Source organism: Entelurus aequoreus, linkage group LG09, assembly GCF_033978785.1.
Source record: "Entelurus aequoreus isolate RoL-2023_Sb linkage group LG09, RoL_Eaeq_v1.1, whole genome shotgun sequence".
NCBI classification, from domain to species: Eukaryota; Metazoa; Chordata; class Actinopteri; order Syngnathiformes; family Syngnathidae; genus Entelurus; species Entelurus aequoreus.
In genome coordinates this window covers 51,558,423-51,579,785 of record NC_084739.1, presented here as the reverse complement: position 1 = coordinate 51,579,785, position 21,363 = coordinate 51,558,423, and the positions used below count along the sequence as shown (strand labels likewise).

Sequence of the window (21,363 nt, the reverse complement as noted above, 5' to 3'; positions counted from 1 at the left end):
TTTAGTAACACTCTTAATGTGTGACTCAAACGAGAGAGTTGGGTCGAAGATAATACCCAGATTCTTTACCGAGTCGCCTTGTGTAATTGTTTGGTTGTCAAATGTAATAAGGTGGTATTATTAAATAGATGTCGGTGTTGAGCAGGACCGATAATCAGCATTTCCGTTTTCTTAGCGTTGAGTTGCAAAAAGTTAGTGGACATCCATTGTTTGATTTCATTAAGACACGCCTCCAGCTGACTACAATCCGGCGTGTTGGTCAGCTTTTGGGGCATGTAGAGTTGGGTGTCATCAGCATAACAGTGAAAGCTAACACCGTATTTGCGTATGATGTCACCTGGCGGCAGCATGTAAATACTAAAGAGTGCAGGGCCAAAAACCGAACCCTGGGGAACTCCGCACGTTACCATAACATAGTCCGAGGTCACATTGTTATGGGAGACACACTGCATCCTGTCAGTAAGATAAGAGTTAAAGGCCTACTGAAACCCACTACTACCAACCACGTAGTCTGATAGTTTATATATCAATGATGAAATCTTAAAGGCCTACTGAAATGAATTTTTTTTATTTAAACGGGGATAGCAGATCTATTCTATGTGTCATACTTGATCATTTCGCGATATTGCCATATTTTTGCTGAAAGGATTTAGTATAGAACAACGACGATAAAGATTGCAACTTTTGGTATCTGATAAAAAAAAGGCTTGCCCCTACCGGAAGTAGCGTGACGTAGTCAATTGAACATATACGCAAAGTTCCCTATTGTTTACAATGATGGCCGCATGAAGTGAGAGAGATTCGGACCGAGAAAGCGACAATTTCCCCGTTAATTTGAGCGAGGATGAAAGATTTGTGGATGAGTAAAGTGCAAGTGAAGGACTAGTGGGGAGTTGAAGCTATTCAGATAGGGAAGATGCTGTGAGAGCCGGGGGTGACCTGATATTCAGCTGGGAATGACTACAACAGTAAATAAACACAAGACATATATATACTCTATTAGCCACAACACAACCAGGCTTATATTTATTATGCCACAAATTAATCCTGCATAAAAACACCTACGTGTTTGTTATGCTAGCTCCTAGCTCCTAGCTTCATAGAACACGCCAATACAATTCAAACACCTGATCAACACACACAATGACTCAGCCCAAAAGACCGTTCACCTAACCCAAGGTTCATAAAGCTTATATATTTTTAAAAAGTTACGTACGTGACGCGCACATACGGTCAAGCTATCAAATGTTTAGCAGCCAAGGCTGCATACTCACGGTACCTGATATTCAGCTGGGAATGACTACAACAGTAAATAAACACAAGACATATATATACTCTATTAGCCACAACACAACCAGGCTTATATTTAATATGCCACAAATTAATCCTGCATAAAAACACATACGTGTTTGTTATGCTAGCTCCTAGCTCCTATGCTAGCTCCTAGCTCCATAGAACATGCCAATACAATTCAAACACCTGATCAACACACACAATCACTCAGCCCAAAAGAACGTTCACCTAACCCAAGGTTCATAAAGCTCATATATTTTTAAAAAGTTACGTACGTGACGCGCACGTACGGTCAAGCTATCAAATGTTTAGCAGCCAAGGCTGCATACTCACGGTACCTGGTATTCAGCTGGGAATGACTAAAACAGTAAATAAACACAATACATATATTTACTCTATTAGCCACAACACAACCAGGCTTATATTTAATATGACACAAATTAATCCTGCATAAAAACACCTACGTCTTTGTTATGCTAACTCCTAGCTCCTATGCTAGCTCGTAGCTCCATAGAACACGCCAATACAATTCAAACACCTGATCAACACACACAATCACTCAGCCCAAAAGACCGTTCACCTAACCCAAGGTTCATAAAGCTTATATATTTTAAAAAAGTTACGTACATACGCAAAAAAAAGTTGCGCACATACGGTCAAGCGATCAAATGTTTAGAAGCCAAAGCTGCATACTCACAGTAGCACGTCTGCGTCTTTGTCATCCAAATCAAAGTAATCCTGGTAAGAGTCTGTGTTGTCCCAGTTCTCTACAGGCGTCTGTGTATCGAAGTCAAAAGTCCTCCTGGTTAGAGTCTCTGTTATCCGAGTTCTTCCATCTTGACTGCATCTTTCGGGAATGTAAACAAAGAAGCGCCGGCTGTGTACTGTTGTTGCTGACTTCGTTCGAAAAATACGTCCATTTCGCACCGACAACTTTCTTCTTTGCTTGCTCAGCTTCTTTCTCCATAATGCAATGAACATGATTGCAACAGATTCACGAACACAGATGTCCAGAATACTGTGGAATTATGAAATGAAAACAGAGCTTTTTCGTATTGGCTTCAATGTGGAAGGCATACCCGTGTTCCCCGGGCTACGTCACGCGCATACGTCATCCTCAGAGGCGTTTCGAACCGGAAGTTTAGCGGCAAATTTAAAATGTCACTTTATAAGTTAACCCGGCCGTATTGGCATGTGTTATAATGTTAAGATTTCATCATTGATATATAAACTATCAGACTGCGTGGTCGGTAGTAGTGGGTTTCAGTAGGCCTTTAACATTGCAACACATGCCAATACGGCCGGGTTAACTTATAAAGTGCAATTTTAAAATTCCCGCCACACTTCCGGTTGAAAAACTCCTTTGGATATGATTTATGCGCGTGACGTCACAAAAGCAACGGAAGTGGTTGGACCCCATCGGACCCGATAGAAAAGCCTCTTGTTTTCTTCAACAAAATTCCACATTATTCTGTGTTGGTGAATCTTTTGCAATTTGTTTAATGAACAATGGAGACTGCAAAGAAAAACGTTGAAGGTGGGATCGATCGGTGTCTTAGCGGCTAAGTACAATACTGTAATATCTGTGATATTTGCATTAGTGTACTGTCTTTAAGGGTTTGGGGAACGCGCATGCGCGAGTGAGTTGGCGGAGAACTTGTGTGTGTGAGCGTGAGTTTTGGCTAACAGCAGCTCGTGTATGTGTGTGCTTACTTTTTGAACTACAACCAGTTACCGCTTTTTAATAAAGCGATTGAGCAGCGCTTCCTCGTCTGTGTGACTCCTTCTCCACTGCGGGGCATTACAATACTTACAGCAACACAACAAGGACTACTTACTACGCCTAGCCGATGCTTGCCGCCAAACCCACGGATGAAGTCCTTCGTCGTGCCGTTGATCGCTGGAATGCAGGTGAGCACGGCTGTTGATGGGTTTCTATCTTCATTTGAGAACGATGCTACGCGCTAGCTCAGTAGCTAAGTGTGTCACCGATGTATTGTCTTGGAGATAAGTCACTTTAAATGTCCATTTCGCGTGCTCGACTCTCATTTTCAAGAGGATATAGTATCCGATGTGGTTTAAAATACAAATCTGTGATTCACAATAGAAAAAGGAGAGAGTACATAGTTCTGTGAGGTCTGGTTGCTAAGTTAGCTTCAATGGCGTCGTTAGCACAGCATTGTTAACCTTCGCCAGCCTGGAAATCATTAACTGTGTATTTACATGTCCACGGTTTAATAGTATTGTTGATTTTCTATCTATACTTCCAGTCAGAGGTTTATTTATTTTGTTTCTATCTTCATTTGAGAACGATGCTATCGCGCTAGCTCAGTAGCTAAGTGTGTCACCGATGTATTGTCTTGGAGATAAAAGTCACTTTAAATGTCCATTTCGCGTGCTCGACTCTCATTTTCAAGAGGATATAGTATCCGAGGTGGTTTAAAATACAAATCCGTGATTCACAATAGAAAAAGGAGAGAGTACATAGTTCTGTGAGGTCTGGTTGCTAAGTTAGCTTCAATGGCGTCGTTAGCACAGCATTGTTAACCTTCGCCAGCCTGGAAATCATTAACCGTGTATTTACATGTCCACGGTTTAATAGTATTGTTGATTTTCTATCTATCCTTCCAGTCAGAGGTTTATTTATTTTGTTTCTATCTTCATTTGAGAACGATGCTATCGCGCTAGCTCAGTAGCTAAGTGTGTCACCGATGTATTGTCTTGGAGATAAAAGTCACTTTAAATGTCCATTTCGCGTGCTCGACTCTCATTTTCAAGAGGATATAGTATCCGAGGTGGTTTAAAATACAAATCCGTGATTCACAATAGAAAAAGGAGAGAGTACATAGTTCTTTGAGGTCTGGTTGCTAAGTTAGCTTCAATGGCATCGTTAGCACAGCATTGTTAACCTTCGCCAGCCTGGAAATCATTAACCGTGTATTTACATGTCCACGGTTTAATAGTATTGTTGATTTTCTATCTATCCTTCCAGTCAGAGGTTTATTTATTTTGTTTCTATCTTCATTTGAGAACGATGCTATCGCGCTAGCTCAGTAGCTAAGTGTGTCACCGATGTATTGTCTTGGAGATAAAAGTCACTTTAAATGTCCATTTCGCGTGCTCGACTCTCATTTTCAAGAGGATATAGTATCCGAGGTGGTTTAAAATACAAATCCGTGATTCACAATAGAAAAAGGAGAGAGTACATAGTTCTGTGAGGTCTGGTTGCTAAGTTAGCTTCAATGGCGTCGTTAGCACAGCATTGTTAACCTTCGCCAGCCTGGAAATCATTAACCGTGTATTTACATGTCCACGGTTTAATAGTATTGTTGATTTTCTATCTATCCTTCCAGTCAGAGGTTTATTTATTTTGTTTCTATCTTCATTTGAGAACGATGCTATCGCGCTAGCTCAGTAGCTAAGTGTGTCACCGATGTATTGTCTTGGAGATAAAAGTCACTTTAAATGTCCATTTCGCGTGCTCGACTCTCATTTTCAAGAGGATTTAGTATCCGAGGTGGTTTAAAATACAAATCCGTGATTCACAATAGAAAAAGGAGAGAGTACATAGTTCTTTGAGGTCTGGTTGCTAAGTTAGCTTCAATGGCATCATTAGCACAGCATTGTTAACCTTCGCCAGCCTGGAAGTCATTAACCGTGTATTTACATGTCCACGGTTTAATAGTATTGTTGATTTTCTATCTATCCTTCCAGTCAGAGGTTTATTTATTTTGTTTCTATCTTCATTTGAGAACGATGCTATCGCGCTAGCTCAGTAGCTAAGTGTGTCACCGATGTATTGTCTTGGAGATAAAAGTCACTTTAAATGTCCACTTCGCGTGCTCGACTCTCATTTTCAAGAGGATATAGTATCCGAGGTGGTTTAAAATACAAATCCGTGATTCACAACAGAAAAAGGAGAGAGTACATAGTTCTGTGAGGTCTGGTTGCTAAGTTAGCTTCAATGGCGTCGTTAGCACAGCATTGTTAACCTTCGCCAGCCTGGAAAGCATTAACCGTGTATTTACATGTCCACGGTTTAATAGTATTGTTGATTTTCTATCTATCCTTCCAGTCAGAGGTTTATTTATTTTGTTTCTATATGCAGTTAAAGCACGATGCTATCACATTAGCTCGTAGCTAAAGCATTTCGCCGATGTATTGTCGTGGAGATAAAAGGCACTGAATGTCCATTTCGCGTTCTCGACTCTCATTTTCAAGAGGATATAGTATCCGAGGTGGTTTAAAATACAAATCCGTGATCCACAATATAAAAAGGAGAGTGTGGAATCCAATGAGCCAGCTTGTACCTAAGTTACGGTCAGAGCGAAAAAAGATACGTCCATCACTGCCTCTCAAGTCGTTCACTGTAACGTTCCTCATCTACGAATCTTTCATCCTCGCTCAAATTAATGGGGTAATCATCACTTTCTCGGTCCGAATCTCTCTCGCTCCATTGTAAACAATGGGGAATTGTGAGGAATACTAGCTCCTGTGACGTCACGCTACTTCCGGTACAGGCAAGGCTTTTTTTTATCAGCGAGCAAAAGTTGCGAACTTTATCGTCGATTTTCTCTACTAAATCCTTTCAGCAAAAATATGGCAATATCGTGAAATGATCAAGTATGACACATAGAATGGATCTGCTATTCCCGTTTAAATTAAAAAAAATCATTTCAGTAGGCCTTTAAACCAAGACAAGGCTAAGTCTGACATCCCAATACGCGTTTTGATACGCTCTAATAAAATATTATGATCAACAGTATCGAAAGCGGCGCTAAGATCAAGAAGCAGCAACATAGATGACGCATCAGAATCCATCGTTAGCAATAGATCATTAGTCATTTTTGCGAGGGCTGTCTCCGTAGAGTGATTTGCCCTGAAACCGGATTGAAAAGGTTCACAGAGATTGTTAGACGCTAAGTGTTCATTTAGCTGCTGTGCAACCATTTTTTCGAGGATTTTCGAGATAAACGGAAGGTGGGACACCGGCCGGTAGTTTACCAAGAGATCAGGATCGAGGTTAGGTCTTTTGAGTAGAGGATGAATAACCGCTTTTTTGAATGCTAGGGGAACAGTGCCAGAGGAAAGTGATAAGTTTATAATATTTAACACTGATGGACCTAATAATACAAAAAGCTCATTAATAAGTTTCCCAGGAATTGGGTCAAGTAAACATGTTGTTTGTTTTGTCCCATTTACACATTTTAACAATTCCTCCAGTGTTATTTCATCAAAGAGAGAGAAACTATTTTGGAGGGCAGTGTCCGTCATATATACAGTCGTATCTGCGTTAGTAGAACCCAGTTGTAGCTGGGATGCATTGTCTTTAATCTCTTTTCTAATGAGTTCAATTTTATTATTAAAGAAATTCATAAAGTCATCTGCTGAGTGGGTGGAGCTACTGGGAGGAGTCCCTTGTTGGGTTAGCGATGCTACTGTACTAAACAAAAATTTGGGATCATTTTTGTTGAGGTGGATGAGATTTGAGTAATATTTAGCTTTAGCTGAGGTAAGCATGCGTTTATAAGTTATTAAACTATCACTCCAAGCTTGATGGAAAACCTCAAGTTTAGTCGCACGCCATTTGCGTTCCAGCTTTCTACATGATAATTTATGGGCTTTAGTTTCTTCTGTAAACCATGGGGTACGCCTTTTAGGGGCCCTTTTTTAGCTTTAGCGGTGCTACACTATCAATGGTGTCGCGCAGGGCGTCGTTAAAGTTGTTAGTGAGGTTATCAATAGAGCCCACATAATTTAGGAATGGTGCCATTACCGAAGGCAGTAGGTCAGCAAGAGTCGTCGTTGTGGCAGCATTAATGTTGCGGCTGCTATAGTAGTTATTCATATTATTATTAGTTTGTTGACAATGAGTCAGAACTTCGAATTTTATAAGGTAATGATCGGACATTACTTTAGTGTATGGGAGTATCGTAACTTTAGAGGTGGTGACACCCCTGACAGGCACTAGATCTATCGTATTACCGTTGTGATGCGTGGGTTCATTTATTATTTGTGTAAGACCACAGCTATCAATTATAGTCTGGAGCGCCACGCACGGAGGGTCCGATGGGGTATTCATATGGATATTAAAGTCCCCCATTATGATTATATTGTCGGCGTGCGTCACTAGATCAGCAACAAACTCTGAGAATTCACTGATAAAGTCCGAATAGGGCCCAGGAGGGCGGTAGATAACAGCCAGGTGGAGAGGCAGCGGTGTGACAAACCTCATAGTGAGCACCTCAAATGAGTTATATTTATTATTTACGATAGGTGTAAGATTAAAGTTTTCATTGTATATTAGTGCGACACCCCCTCCCCTTTTAAGAGGACGGGCAACATGTGCATTCGTATAGTTAGGAGGAGATGCCTCATTTAGCGCAAACAAATCGTCTGGTTTGAGCCAGGTCTCGGCGAGACCAACGACGTCAAGTTTGTTGTCTCTAATGACCTCATTAACTAATAAAGTTTTGGAAGATAATGATCTTATGTTTAAAAAGCCCATATTATAGGTAGTGGGCTGTTTTGAAGATTGTTTGTTGAAATTATCCGAAGTAGCAATATTAATAATGTTGTGTTTATTATGCGTAGTACACTTTAAATAGTTTCGACCATATCTAGGAATTGATACGACGGGAATTTTCAGATTGCTTGCTTGGTGCTGCGATAAATTGAACGCATCATAGTTACCGTAATTTCCGGACTATAAGCCGCACCTGAATATAAGCCGCACCAGCTAAATTTAGGGGAAAATACAGATTGCTCCATATATAAGCCGCACCCGACTATAAGCCGCAGGGTTTTGATGTGTAATTACCGTAGTATATAGGGGTTCCTGCTACCACGGAGGGGATTGTCGGGACAGAGATGACTGTTTGGGAACGCAAAGCGTCCCATTTATTAACAATAAATCTTTAAATCATTCAATCAAACTTTCACATCTTTGACATGGCGAACAGCATTCGTGCAGAGTACAAATAATACAACGGTGCAAAGTAATACAAAGTGCTCGCCTGTACGTTATCAAAATAACCAGCCTACCGGTATATGAAAAATCAGTCTTTAATCATTGTGTCATCGTCTTCCTCCTGCGTACTAAAACCCCTGAAATCCTCTTCGTCGGTGTCGGAGGAGAACAGGCCGTAAATAAGCCGCACTGTTGTATAAGCCGCAGGGACCAGAACGAGGGGAAAAAGTAGCGGCTTATAGTCCGGAAATTACGGTAGCCACCTCAGTAGATTGCATGTCTGCCTCTGACACAGTCACAAAAGAAAAAACATTATGTGAGTTGTGTTTTATTCTAAGAGAATTGCTATGTGTGCAGGGATTATCCAGTAACACTAGGGATGCGGTACTCAGTATAATCCTGCAGGGGACAACCAACTTTAATTAAAACAACAATTGTGATATTAATTGAGATCAGATGATATGAAAAAAAATTATCTTTTTTAAATTTATTTATTTTTATTTTTTCCCATATCGCCGAGTTCTTTAGTCACCTTCCCAAAGCAACTTAATTGAATCTAAAGACTCGGGGCGTAAATGAAACATTTGATTGTAAATAAGTTTAGCATAGTACCTGTTTTTAATTGATTAGTACACAACCCTAGTACACACTACACAGACATACACATCGGTGGCTGTCAACGGTCACTCAAATATGTCTGTGTGGAATATAAACACAGATAATTATTTTTGTTTGGATACATTGTTGTAAAATGTTTGTGCATTGCACATGCATGCCATACATACATATTGTTTACAGCTGAGTGTAATTGTAATTATTAGAAACACAGTGATGGATCTGTGTGGTCTCTATAAGATCATGACATAAAACAACTGAATTGCACCTTGCACTGAACACAGTTGAATTGTATAAGATTTAAGAAGCAGGTGTTGATAAGACTTGTTGTGAGATGTTACTTGATGGTGGTGGTGTAGAACTTCTTGTGCGAACAAAAATGGTAATTAAACATGGTTTTTTTCACATCTTTATTTACACCAATTACATAGCACTGATAAGAGTACCTATGAATATTGGTATCGAGAAGGAATTGCAATATTGGTATCGGTATTGATAAAATCCTGACGAACCTAACACGGTATTCAGAGATGAAACGTTTTTTGAAAAATATATGAACTGTTTGGTTACCTTGACAAGGTTTGGAGCACGTGCATTACTTGGATCGTACGTTTTGCTTTGTGTTACTTTTCAGTTTTAAGTGTGTACGTGCATTCTGGTCATACACATTCACATCCTGAGGCAAAGTAGCGCCCTATGATTTCTGTGTTCACAGAACCACAAAATTGGCTAATAAAAACTGAATTTAATGTTAAGTGCAGAATATCACTAAAATTGACATAAATGTGAGTGAAATTATCGTTAAGGGAAGCACAATTTTTATGGAGATATCATGTGGATAAACAATGTCGAAACAACCCCTCGCAATGCCAACTAAGTCTGCAAACAAACTACAAAGCGAATGCTAGCTAGAACAATCGATACACCCGCAAAACATCTCATCTACTTGTGTTGTTGTGAACAACGTTGGTGATGTAAGCTCATTGTACAGACAGGAGAACAGATTTAACATAAGGGACACTTTTTTAAAAATCTTTAAACAGCCTCAAATTATCTTCACTCAAAATCTTAATAGCCGTCAGGCGCCTTTAAAGTACCAGTAGAATGGAAAAACAAGTTTCCTCTATATTGAAGCTATTATTATATGTCTGATTTATAGCACTGAAAGACTTACAATATGTAAGGACAATACAATAAATAGATATGATCAAAATAGTTTCAATCTCACAGAAATTCCTGAGCCTTTTTGAAAAATAATAAGCAAGCCTAAGTAGTAAAAGTAGGAACCACAGATTACTTCCCCATCAACAGCAATGCTAATCATGCAGACTTTGTGAGAGCCAACATTTACTTTGGGACAAATTATGATCCAGAACTACATTTAATCCTGCATATAAGGAGGGTGAGCTACACGTTTTAGAAGTTGTGTACTAAACAGATGCAGCTTAAGTGAAACACTATGCATCATGTAGCCGTATTGCTAAGTGCTAAATAAGAAATACAAACACAATAAAATGATTGCTTATTGTACATTGTCTGCTCTTACTGCATTGACGACTAATAGGATGTGAATATCTTCGATTTAGATGAAGAATTATTCATAATTCCCACGAAAGGTAAAACAAGTTGCTGCCTGAAGACACTTGTCTTCTGTTGTAGTGTGTTTGTCTCCATCTCTGGATATAAATTAAATGTTACTAATGAACAACTTCTAGATTCATGGCTAAAGCCTCCTATTATCCAGATGAGAGATATTATTTACAATATAGAATAACTCTGAGCGGACACACGAAGCAGCAGTAGCAGAAACGGCAGCAACAGGACATTGCCAGTGTTCTGTCAAATTTGGCAGCTTCCTCAAAAAAAGCAACCATTTGCGCAACTCGATAGTGAGGTCTATTGAATTACTCAGCCACATAAAAAAATGCTACTTTACGTTTCGGAATGCCAATTTGGCTATCAAATTTTGCTGTAGAGTTGTAATTATTACCTTCTTTTCACCAGGTTTACTTTGTCTGTCAGTGAGCAGCACGAATATGTTTCTAAACGCCAATTTGGATATCCAATAACACTCCCATTGTAGAATTGCTATTATTACCATCGTCATGAGTTTTTTTTCCAGGTTAACTTTTTGTCTGTTAACAACATAAAAAACATTTTTAAATGCCGATTTTGATATCTAATAGAATATCAATCAATCAATCAATCAATCAATCAATGTTTATTTATATAGCCCTAAATCACAAAAGTCTCAAAGGGCTGCACAAGCCACAACGACATCCTCGGCACAGAGCCCACACAAGGGACGTCGATGTGAATGACTATGAGAAACCTTGGGGAGCATCGCATATGTGGGTAACCCCCCCTCTAAGTACAGTCCCTAGTGGATCCAACATAACAGTGACAGTCCAGTCCATAGTGGGGCCAGCAGGAGACCATCCCGAGCGGAGACAGGTCAGTAGCGCAGAGACGTCCCCAACCGATGCACAGGCGAGCGGTCCACCCCGGGTCCCAACTCTGGACAGCCAGCACCTCATCCATGGTCACCGGAACCGGAATAACCCGGCGAGGGGGCAAAGGATAAAAGAAAATGGCAGATCAACTGGTCTAAAAAAGGGGGTCTATTTAAAGGCTAGAGTATACAAATGAGTTTTAAGATGGGACTTAAATGCTTTTACTGAGGTAGCATCTCTAACTGTTACCGGGAGGGCATTCCATAGTACTGGAGCCCGAACAGAAAACGCTCTGTAGACCGCAGACTTTTTTTGGGCTCTGGGAATCACTAATAAGCCGGAGTTCTTTGAACGCAGATTTCTTGCCGGGACATATGGTACAATACAGTCAGCAAGATAGGATGGAGCTAGTCTGTGTAGTATTTTATACGTAAGTAGTAAAACTTTAAAGTCACATCTTAAGTGCACAGGAAGCCAGCGCAGGTGAGCCAGTGTAGGCGTAATATGATCAAACTTTCTTGTTCTTGTCAAGAGTTTAGCAGCCGCATTTTGTACCAACTGTAATCTTTTAATGCTAGACCAAGGGAGACCCGAAAATAATACGTTACAGTAATCGAAACGAGACGTAACGAACGCATGAATAATGATCTCAGCGTCGCTAGTGGACAAAATGGAACGAATTTTAGCGATATTACGGAGATGAAAGAAGGCCGTTTTAGTAACACTCTTAATGTGTGACTCAAACGAGAGAGTTGGGTCGAAAATAATACCCAGATTCTTTACCGAGTCGCAATGTGTAATTGTTTGGTTGTCAAATGTTAAGGTGGTATTATTAAATAGATGCCGGTGTTGAGCAGGACCGATAATCAGCATTTCCGTTTTCTTAGTGTTGAGTTGCAAAATGTTAGCAGACATCCATTGTTTGATTTCATTAAGACACGCCTCCAGCTGACTACAATCCGGCGGGTTGGTCAGCTTTAGGGGCATGTAGAGTTGGGTGTCATCAGCATAACAGTGAAAGCTAACACCGTATTTGCGTATGATGTCACCTAGCGGCAGCATGTAAATACTAAAGAGTGCAGGGCCAAGAACCGAACGCTGGGGGATTCCGCACGTTACCTTAACATAGTCCGATGTCACATTGTTATGGGAGACACACTGCATCCTGTCAGTAAGATAAGAGTTAAACCAAGACAAGGCTAAGTCTGACATACCAATACGTGTTTTGATACGCTCTAATAAAATATTATGATCGACAGTATCGAAATCAGCGCTAAGATCAAGAAGCAGCAGCATAGATGAATAGAATAGAATAGAAAGTATTTTATTGATCCCTGGGGGAAATTCAGCACCACAGTTCGCTCACAATAGACAATAATAAATATAAATAAATAATATAATATATATATAATATATAAATAACATAAATATATTGTACATATACTCTACATTTAAGTGCAGTCAAGGAACATATGCATTACACAGTCTGATGGCTGTCGGTATGAAGGACCTCCGTGTCGTTCCGTGTTGCATTTTGGGAGTCTGATCCTTCCACTGAACGTGCTCATTCTCTCTGCAAGGTCCGAGTGTAGTGGGTGGGAGGTGTTGTCTATAATGGCTAGGAGTTTTGCTAGACTTCTCCTCTCTGACACCACCGCCAAAGAGTCTAGCTCCACTCCCACCACGTTACTGGCCTTCTCTACCAACTGGTCCAGTCTGTTTGCGTCCCTTGCTCTCAGCCCGCTGCCCCGGCAGGCCACGGCGTACAAGAAGGCGCCCGCCACCACCGACTCATAGAACATCTTCAACATCTTTGTGCAGACGTTGAAGGATCCTAGTCTCCCTTATAACGATCCCATTGTAGAATTGCTGTTATTACCTCCGTAAATTAGTTACATTTTTTGTCAGGGTTTGTATGTTATTTAGCAACACAATATGGACGGATTTTGATAAAATTTTCAGAAAGTGTCCGAAATAGTTCCTGGATCAATTGCTTTTCTTGTTATTACTATTTATAAATGAGCTTGTCAAAGCACTTATTGTTGAAAGTAATTATGTCACTGTACAGTATATATAAACAACCATCTATGCATTTTAGGTTAATCAAGGTTTGTATCGTTTTGTTTTTGTTTTGTTTCCTGGAATTTAAAATAATGCTGAAAATAACCACAGTAAATGTTTTGTTTTGCCTATTGTGCAGAGGAAACCGATGGCCCCATATCCAGATCTGATCTACGGCCTTTTGCTGACCTCTGTTGGCTAGTGGCGTATACTGTACATCAGGGATGCCTCGGTGCAGGTTTGCGCTATCCGAGTGCTTTTCTAGTTTAGGAATTAATGGAAAAGAAAAAGCACATTTTGACAAGCATATTTAGCCATCAAATAATATAACATTGGACACAATGAACATAGGACAAAATCAAATCAAGGGAAGTTTATTAAGGAAGTGCAGCGGCTACAAAATGGTGGAAGTCAGACAGTTTTAGTTGGTCGGTGAGCGCGGTGTCAATGGTGATACGTCCTGCACTGCACTCTAGTCCTTCACTCTCACGTTCCTCATCCACGGATCTTTCATCCTCGCTCAAATTAATGGGGTAATCGTCGCTTTCTCGGTCCGAATCGCTCTCGCTGCTAGTGTAAACACTGGGGAAATGTGAGGAGCCCTTCAACCTGCGACGTCACGCTACTTCCGGTACAGGCAAGGCTTTTTTTATCAGCGACCAAAAGTTGCGAACTTTATCGTCGATGTTCTCTACTAAATCCTTTAAGCAAAAATATGGCAATATCGCGAAATGATCAAGTATGACACATAGAATGGATCTGCTATTTCCATTTAAATAAAAAAAAATAATTTCAGTAGGCCTTTAAGAAATCTCTAAAAAAAACAACTTAGTACTTAGTAACAGATTTGTTTTAAATATATATTCAACTTTTTTTGTCTTTTTAAAGAATATATTTATTATAGCAAATCGTGATTAAGTCACATTGACCACGCCCCGAACCACACCTCCACCGCCACAGGTATTTTGGCAATTTAGGGGAAACCCTGATAATGATTGTGAACTAGGATTGTATGGTATACGGTACTAATAAAGTATCGCGGTACTAATCGATTGAAATCGGTACTATACTACCTTTGAAAAGTACCGGTACCATTCTTTCATCTGAATGCCGCTGTGCATTGGTGACTACATAGCCGAGGCGCATGATGTGTATCAAAACGCACACACAAAGTGCATACAAGTAATAACATCGTGGTGAGGAAGAATGGCAAACAACTACAATTCTACTGGTTAATAAAGAGTGTGCGTGAAGTGCAATATGGAGGTATTTGGGCTTCAAAACGATCTATAACTGTGACGCTTTAAACAGGGAGGCGCTGCTTTACATCTTTCCTGCTTGTCGAATCCCAGACCGTGGTCGGGGAGCGCAGGGGAGACGTTCCCTCCAGGGCCGATGTTTTGTCGGGGGTATCACCCTTCACAATGGGTCCGTAAAGCTCCGCTCTGTGGTCGGAATGACGAGGCCGTCGATTAGGTACAAATTGGTCACTTTATGTATAATTTCCACAGGGCACAATTGGACATCCACCATGCTATTAACACAAAGCCAATGTGGCCCCTTAGCCAAAAAGTTTGCCCACCCCTGCTGTATAGCACTTTGTGTTGCATTTATTTTATGTATGAAAAGTATAAAGTTGATTTGATTTGATCTGATCAACATGCATTATCACAATATGACGATAATATTAAAAGCTCTATATTTGGCCACATTTTTATCATTTGTATCGTGTATATATTGCACAACCCTGTTCTGCAGTCTCCTTAAAAGATTCAATGTGAAACTAAAACCAGCTCTTGTGTGACTGCAATGTGTTGTGATACTTAACCTGAATTGTGACTATCTGGTTCTCCTCCCTGCTTGGCACTCAGCATCAAGGGTTGGAATTGGGGGTTAAATCACCAAAAATTATTCCCGGGCGCGGCTACGCTGTTGCCCACTGCTCCCCTCACCTCCCAGGGGGTGATCAAGGGGATGGGTCAAATGCAGAGGACAAATTTCACCACACCTAGTGTGTGTGTGACAATCATTGGTACTTTAACTTTAACTTTTAACTTTAACTTTAACTTCTCTCTGGTACTGCGGCTTCCTCCCACCTCCTGTGTGCACATTGAAATAGGCCATCCATCCATTTTCTACCGCTTGTCCCTTACGGGGTCGCGGGGGGTGCTGGAGCCTATCTCAGCTGCATTCGGGCGGAAGGCGGGGTACACCCTGGACAAGTCGCCACCTCATCGCAGGGCCAACACATATAGACAGACAACATTCACACTCACATTCACACACTAGGGCCAATTTTAGTGTTGTCAATCAATTTATCCCCAGGTGCATGTCTTTGGAGGTGGGAGGAAGCCGAAGTACCCGGAGGGAACCCACGCAGTCACGGGGAGAACATGCAATAGGCTGATTGGCAAAACTAAATTGGCCCTAGTGTGTGAATGTGAGTATAATTAGTTGTCTCTGTCATCAGTGTTGGCCCGAGGATGAGGTGGCGACTTGTCCAGGGTGTACTCTGCCTTCTGTCGGAGTGCAGATGGGATAGGCTCCCCCCCAACCTGGCAACCCCAAGAGGGACCAGCCGTTAAAGATAAATAAATGGACGCGTGTGTAATTGTGTGTTTATGTTTGTCTTTTTCTTCTTCTACAGATGAAATGGCAAACTCATCACCAGCAAAGAGTGTAGGTGACCCTGGTATTACTCCGCTGTCTCCTACGCATATTCAGGTAAAGCCTTTTCTAATCGTGTTTTTGAATGTACCAGTTTAGTTTATTTAATTGATGTTTTGTTTTTCACTTCTAAACATATAGATTTACTTAAATGCACTCGTCTTTTTTATATTGTTACTGATTGTCGACTTAGGGCCTGATATACTAAAGGTTTGAGTGCAAACTTAATAGCACAGCCGACGATTACATCTCTGAGGTAAGCAGACTAAGGAGCGCAATCCATTTAAGGAGTCTGTCTCATTGAATAAGCAGAACACCCACAATATTTAGAGGAGAAGATGCAAATATAATCATTCAGCACATGCAGTGGGATTTATTAAGACTAATCACTGTTCTGCAGGCAAACTGGCAATTGCCGACACTGCTGTGAGAAAAAAGATGCTTGGGCGCAAAGATAGTCGATAGACAGGGAATCCTTCGTCTTATGTATGCTTGTCAACATATATAAGTTGTCACAAATAAAACATATTAAACATATTGTTTAGTCAACATAATTTTATAATTTTATAGCTGCTGGATGACTTAAGGGGCTGATTAAAACAAATACAATTGATGCATTTTGTTGTTTTCTTGCCTTTTTTTATTCTTATGGTTTTGCTGTTAAGATGGTCCACCGTCTCCCAGAGTGCACTGTCAGCGTGTTTAAAAATAGCTTCTGTTGTCTATATATTTCGATTCTACATTGCAGAAAACGTTTTACATCTTATAGGTGTGGGCTGTTGGTTCAACATTATCACACACAGGTTGAAGAGCACAATAATATGACTTTTGAAGGTGTATAATGGCAGTCGTAAAAAAACTCATTTACCGTATTTTTCGGAGTATAAGTCGCTCCGGAGTAGAAGTCACACCAGCTGAAAATGCATAACAAAGAAGGAAAAAAACATATATAAGTCGCACTGGAGTATAAGTCTCATTTATTTTTTGGGGACATTTATTTGATAATACCCAACACCAAGAATAGACATTTGAAAGGCAATTTAGAATAAATAAAGAATAGTGAACAGGCTGAATAAGTGTACGTTATACGACGCATAAATAACCAACTGAGAACGTGCCTGGTATGTTAACGTAAGATATTATGGTAAGAGTCATTCAAATAACTATAACATGCTATATGTTTACCAAACAATCTGTCACTCCTAATCGCTAAATCCGATGAAATCTTATACGTCTAGTCTCTTACGTGAATGAGCTAAATAATATTATTTGATATTTTACGGTAACGTGTTAATAATTTCACACATAAGTTGCTCCTGAGTATAAGTCGCACCCCCGGCCAAACTATGAAAAAAAACTGCGATTTATAGTTCGAAAAATACGGTAAATAAGGCGGTCAGCACCACTTTTTGATTGCGCACGCAGTCTTTGTGTATCACACGCAACACGCCTACTAATACACACACACACACACACACACACACACACACACACACACACACACACACACACACACACACACACACACACACCCACACACATATACATACAGGCACACACAAACACACGCAGATGAATGCATGGCTGAGTACAGAGGAGTTAGTTAAAGAAACACTTTCACAGCAGCCTTCTGCACCAGGAGATCACCAAACCACGGCCACCAGGACGCTGACAAAAAGTGCCCCCACAGCCATGATTTATAATCCCTGATGCTGAGGAACGCTGGAAAATAGTCAGAACCATGAGTAGGAATAACGGATAAATTACAAGTAAACATGTTATGAAGATACAAAATGAATATACAGTAAATAATTAATAAATAGATACAACTAAATAACATCTAAGATAAATAGTAAGATAAAAACAAAAGTATTAATTAATTCAATAAAATTAATTATTTGGTAAAAGCCAAATCAAAAAGGTGGGTCTTAAGCCTGCTCTTAAAAACATGAATATTCTTTGCAGCCTTGATATATATATATATATATATATATATATATATATATGCTTACTTGCTTATGGCAGTCCATCGATGTCGATGATGACGTTGCTCCAAACGAAGTATTGGATTGGTTATTTTTGTGCCTTTCGCCTGTGCATAGCCAGGTGGCTGCTCAGGCCTATGCGTGATCCACAGACTTTGTCACAGGAGGGGCAGGGGAAGGCATCAGTGATGGTCGCTGGTGCTGTGGCACGTTGGTGTCTTTGTGCACGCCGCTGTGCTCTCCGCTCTGTGAACTTCTCCTGAAGATGAGTGATTCCCTGGTGGCAGGTAGAGCTCCAGGTCTGGCGGTCAGCAGCCAGGGACTCCAGTGCTGGTGGTTTGATGTCACACTTTTTCAGAAGAGTTTTAATGTGGTCCTTGTACCGTTTTTTCTGGCCCCCGGCAGACCTTTGACCGACTGAGAGCTGGCCATACAATATCTGACGGGGTAGGCGGTGGGCTGGCATACGGATCACATGTCCGACCCATCTTAGGTGTTTTTGGCCAAGGAGTGCTGTGATGCTGGGTGTGTTGGTTCGGTCATAAATTTCAGTGTAGGGCACCCTGTCTTCCCAGGTCAGACCTAGGATCCTTTGGAGGCAGCGGATGTGGAAGGCCTCGAGACTCTGGATGTGCCTCTGGTAGGGTGTCCAGGTTTCAGAACTATAGAGCAGCGTGGAGAGGCAGACTGCCTTATACACGGCTGTCTTGGTGGAGATGGTTAGATTCCTGTTCAGGAAAACCCTGAACCGTAGCCTTCCAAAGGCAGTAGAGGCCAGGCCAATACGGGCCTGGACGTCATCGTCAATGGTGCAGGATGGCGACAGGGTGCTACCGAGGTAGGTGAAGTGGGGGACGGTGGCTAATGGGTGCCCGTCAAGGGTGAAGATTGGCGTGTTTGGCTGGGGAGTAAACTCCTGCACGAGTATTTGTGTTTTCTTGGTGTTTATCTGAAGACCAATGGCACTGTAGATGGAGGCTACCACATTCAGTGCGCGCTGGAGGGACTCTGGTGAGTGTGCAAGTACAGCGCAGTCATCTGCATACTGTAGTTCCAGAATATGCTGGGTCGTGAGTTTAGTGGTGGCTTGGAGGCGACGGATGTTAAAAAGGTTACCATCCAGCCGGTATTGTATCTGAATCCCATCTGTGGGGTCCAGGTGTTTATGGGACAGGAGGGTGACAGTGGAAATGAACATGTTGAATATGGTTGGGGCAAGGACACACCCTTGCTTGACCCTCACATCCACACTGAAAAATGGGGATTGTTGGCCGCCGTTGCTCACACAGGCCTGCATGCCATCATGTAGCTGTCGCAATAGGTTGCAGAACTTTTCTGGTACACGTAGTTTTCCAAGTACTTCCCACAGCAAGTCCCGGTTTACTATATCGAAGGCCTTGGACAGGTCAATGAATGCCATGTACAAGTCTTTGCGGTGTTCTCTGCATTTTTCCTGTACCTGTCTGGCAACAAAGATCATGTCTGCGGTGCTCCGATCACGTCTAAAGCTGCATTGAGATTCGGGCAGGATGTTTTCAGTTACATGAGTTGCTACTCGATGTAACATGATCCTTGCTAGCACCTTCCCAGCTGCGGATAGTAGGGAGATACCTCTGCTGTTGCCGCAGTCTGCTTTGTCGTCTTTGCGCTTATAGATCGTTATGATGTTAGCATCCTTACAATCTTGCGGGATGACTTCAGACGACCAGATGGCAGTGATCAGCTGGTGCATTCTGCGGTGCAGGAGATATCCACCGTGCTTCAAGATTTCTCCCAGGATCTCGTCAAGGCCTGGGCTCTTGTTGTCCTTTAGACCCTTGATGGCCTTGAGTACCTCTGAGAAGCTGGGAGAGGAGTCCAGCGAGTCTACAGGGGCCAGGCATGGGAGGTCAGAGAGTATGTCTGTCTGTACAGGGTTTGTGGTGTTCAGCAGTACCCTGAAGTGCTCAGCCCATCTGTCCAGGATCTGTTGTTTGTCCTTGGTGCCGTCAGCTGATCTAACTGGGGTGATGTTCTTCCTCTGTGGGCCATAGATGGACTTGATGGAGTCGTAGAAGGCATGAGAGTTGTTGGTGTCTGCGTGATGTTGTATTTCGCGGGCCTTCTGGGTCCACCAGTCGTTCTCCATGGCTCTGAGGATACGCTGGGTTTAACTTCTGAGGCGGATGAGCTGAGCCTTCAGGGCGGTGGATTGAGGGTTTGATAGGTGAGCTGCAAGGGCCTTGTGTTTTGCCTGAAGCAGGTCATAGATTGTGTTTTTCTCTGTTGAGGACGTATTTCTAAGTCAATCTTTGTTCTGATCAGGTGGTGGTCAGTCCAACAGTCAACTCCACGCATGGCCCTAGTGATGCGCACCTCCTTCCTGTCCGCGTGGCGGGTGATGATGTAATCTAGGAGATGCCAGTGTTTAGAGCGAGGGAGTTGCCAGGATGTTTGGAGCAGGCCTATATATATATATATATATATACATATATATATATATATATATATATTTACACATACACGTGTGTGTGCGTGTATATATATATATATATATATATATATTTACACATACACATGTGTATATATATATATATACACACATATACATACACACATATACATACACACATATATATATATATATATATATATATATATATATATATATATATATATATATATATATATATATATATATATATATATATATATATATATATATATATATATATATATATATATATATATATATATATATATGTGTGTATGTGTGGGGAAAAAATCACAAGACTATTTCATCTCTACAGGCCTGTTTCATGAGGGTTTCCTCAATCATCAGGGGATTTTTCTCAGGGAAAATCCCCTGATGATTGAGGAAACCCTCATGAAACAGGCCTGTAGAGATGAAATAGTCTTGTGATTTTTTTCCCACACATACATATTACGCTCTACCACGGTATCAAGCACTATTTTTCTTTGGATAATCTAATTAAGACATATATATATATATATATGTATATATATATATATATATATATATATATATATATATATATATATATATATATATATATATATATATATATATATATATATATATATATATATATATAGGGGTGTGGGAAAAAATCGATTCGATTCTCATTTTTAAAAAATCGATTTAATTTTATTTTTATTATTTATTAAAAACATTTTTTTTATTTGTTTTTATTTTTAAATTAATCATTTCATTAAAACAATACACAGCAATACTATAACAATGCAATCCAATTCCAAAACCAAACCCGACCCAGCAACACTCAGAACTGCAATAAACAGAGCAATTGAGAGGAGACAC

General features: G+C 40.7%; 1 protein-coding gene across 6 annotated transcripts in view; it reads left to right on the top strand.

The window, feature by feature from the left end:
• hspa12a (heat shock protein 12A) overlaps positions 1 to 21,363 on the top strand; it is a 178,586-nt gene that overhangs the window by 45,814 nt on the left and 111,409 nt on the right. For all 6 annotated transcript variants that reach the window (XM_062058912.1, XM_062058910.1, XM_062058909.1 and 3 more), the window contains exon 2: positions 16,040 to 16,116. In XM_062058912.1, coding sequence (XP_061914896.1) covers positions 16,040 to 16,116 — 77 coding nt within the window. The remainder of the gene's footprint in view (positions 1 to 16,039; positions 16,117 to 21,363) is intronic.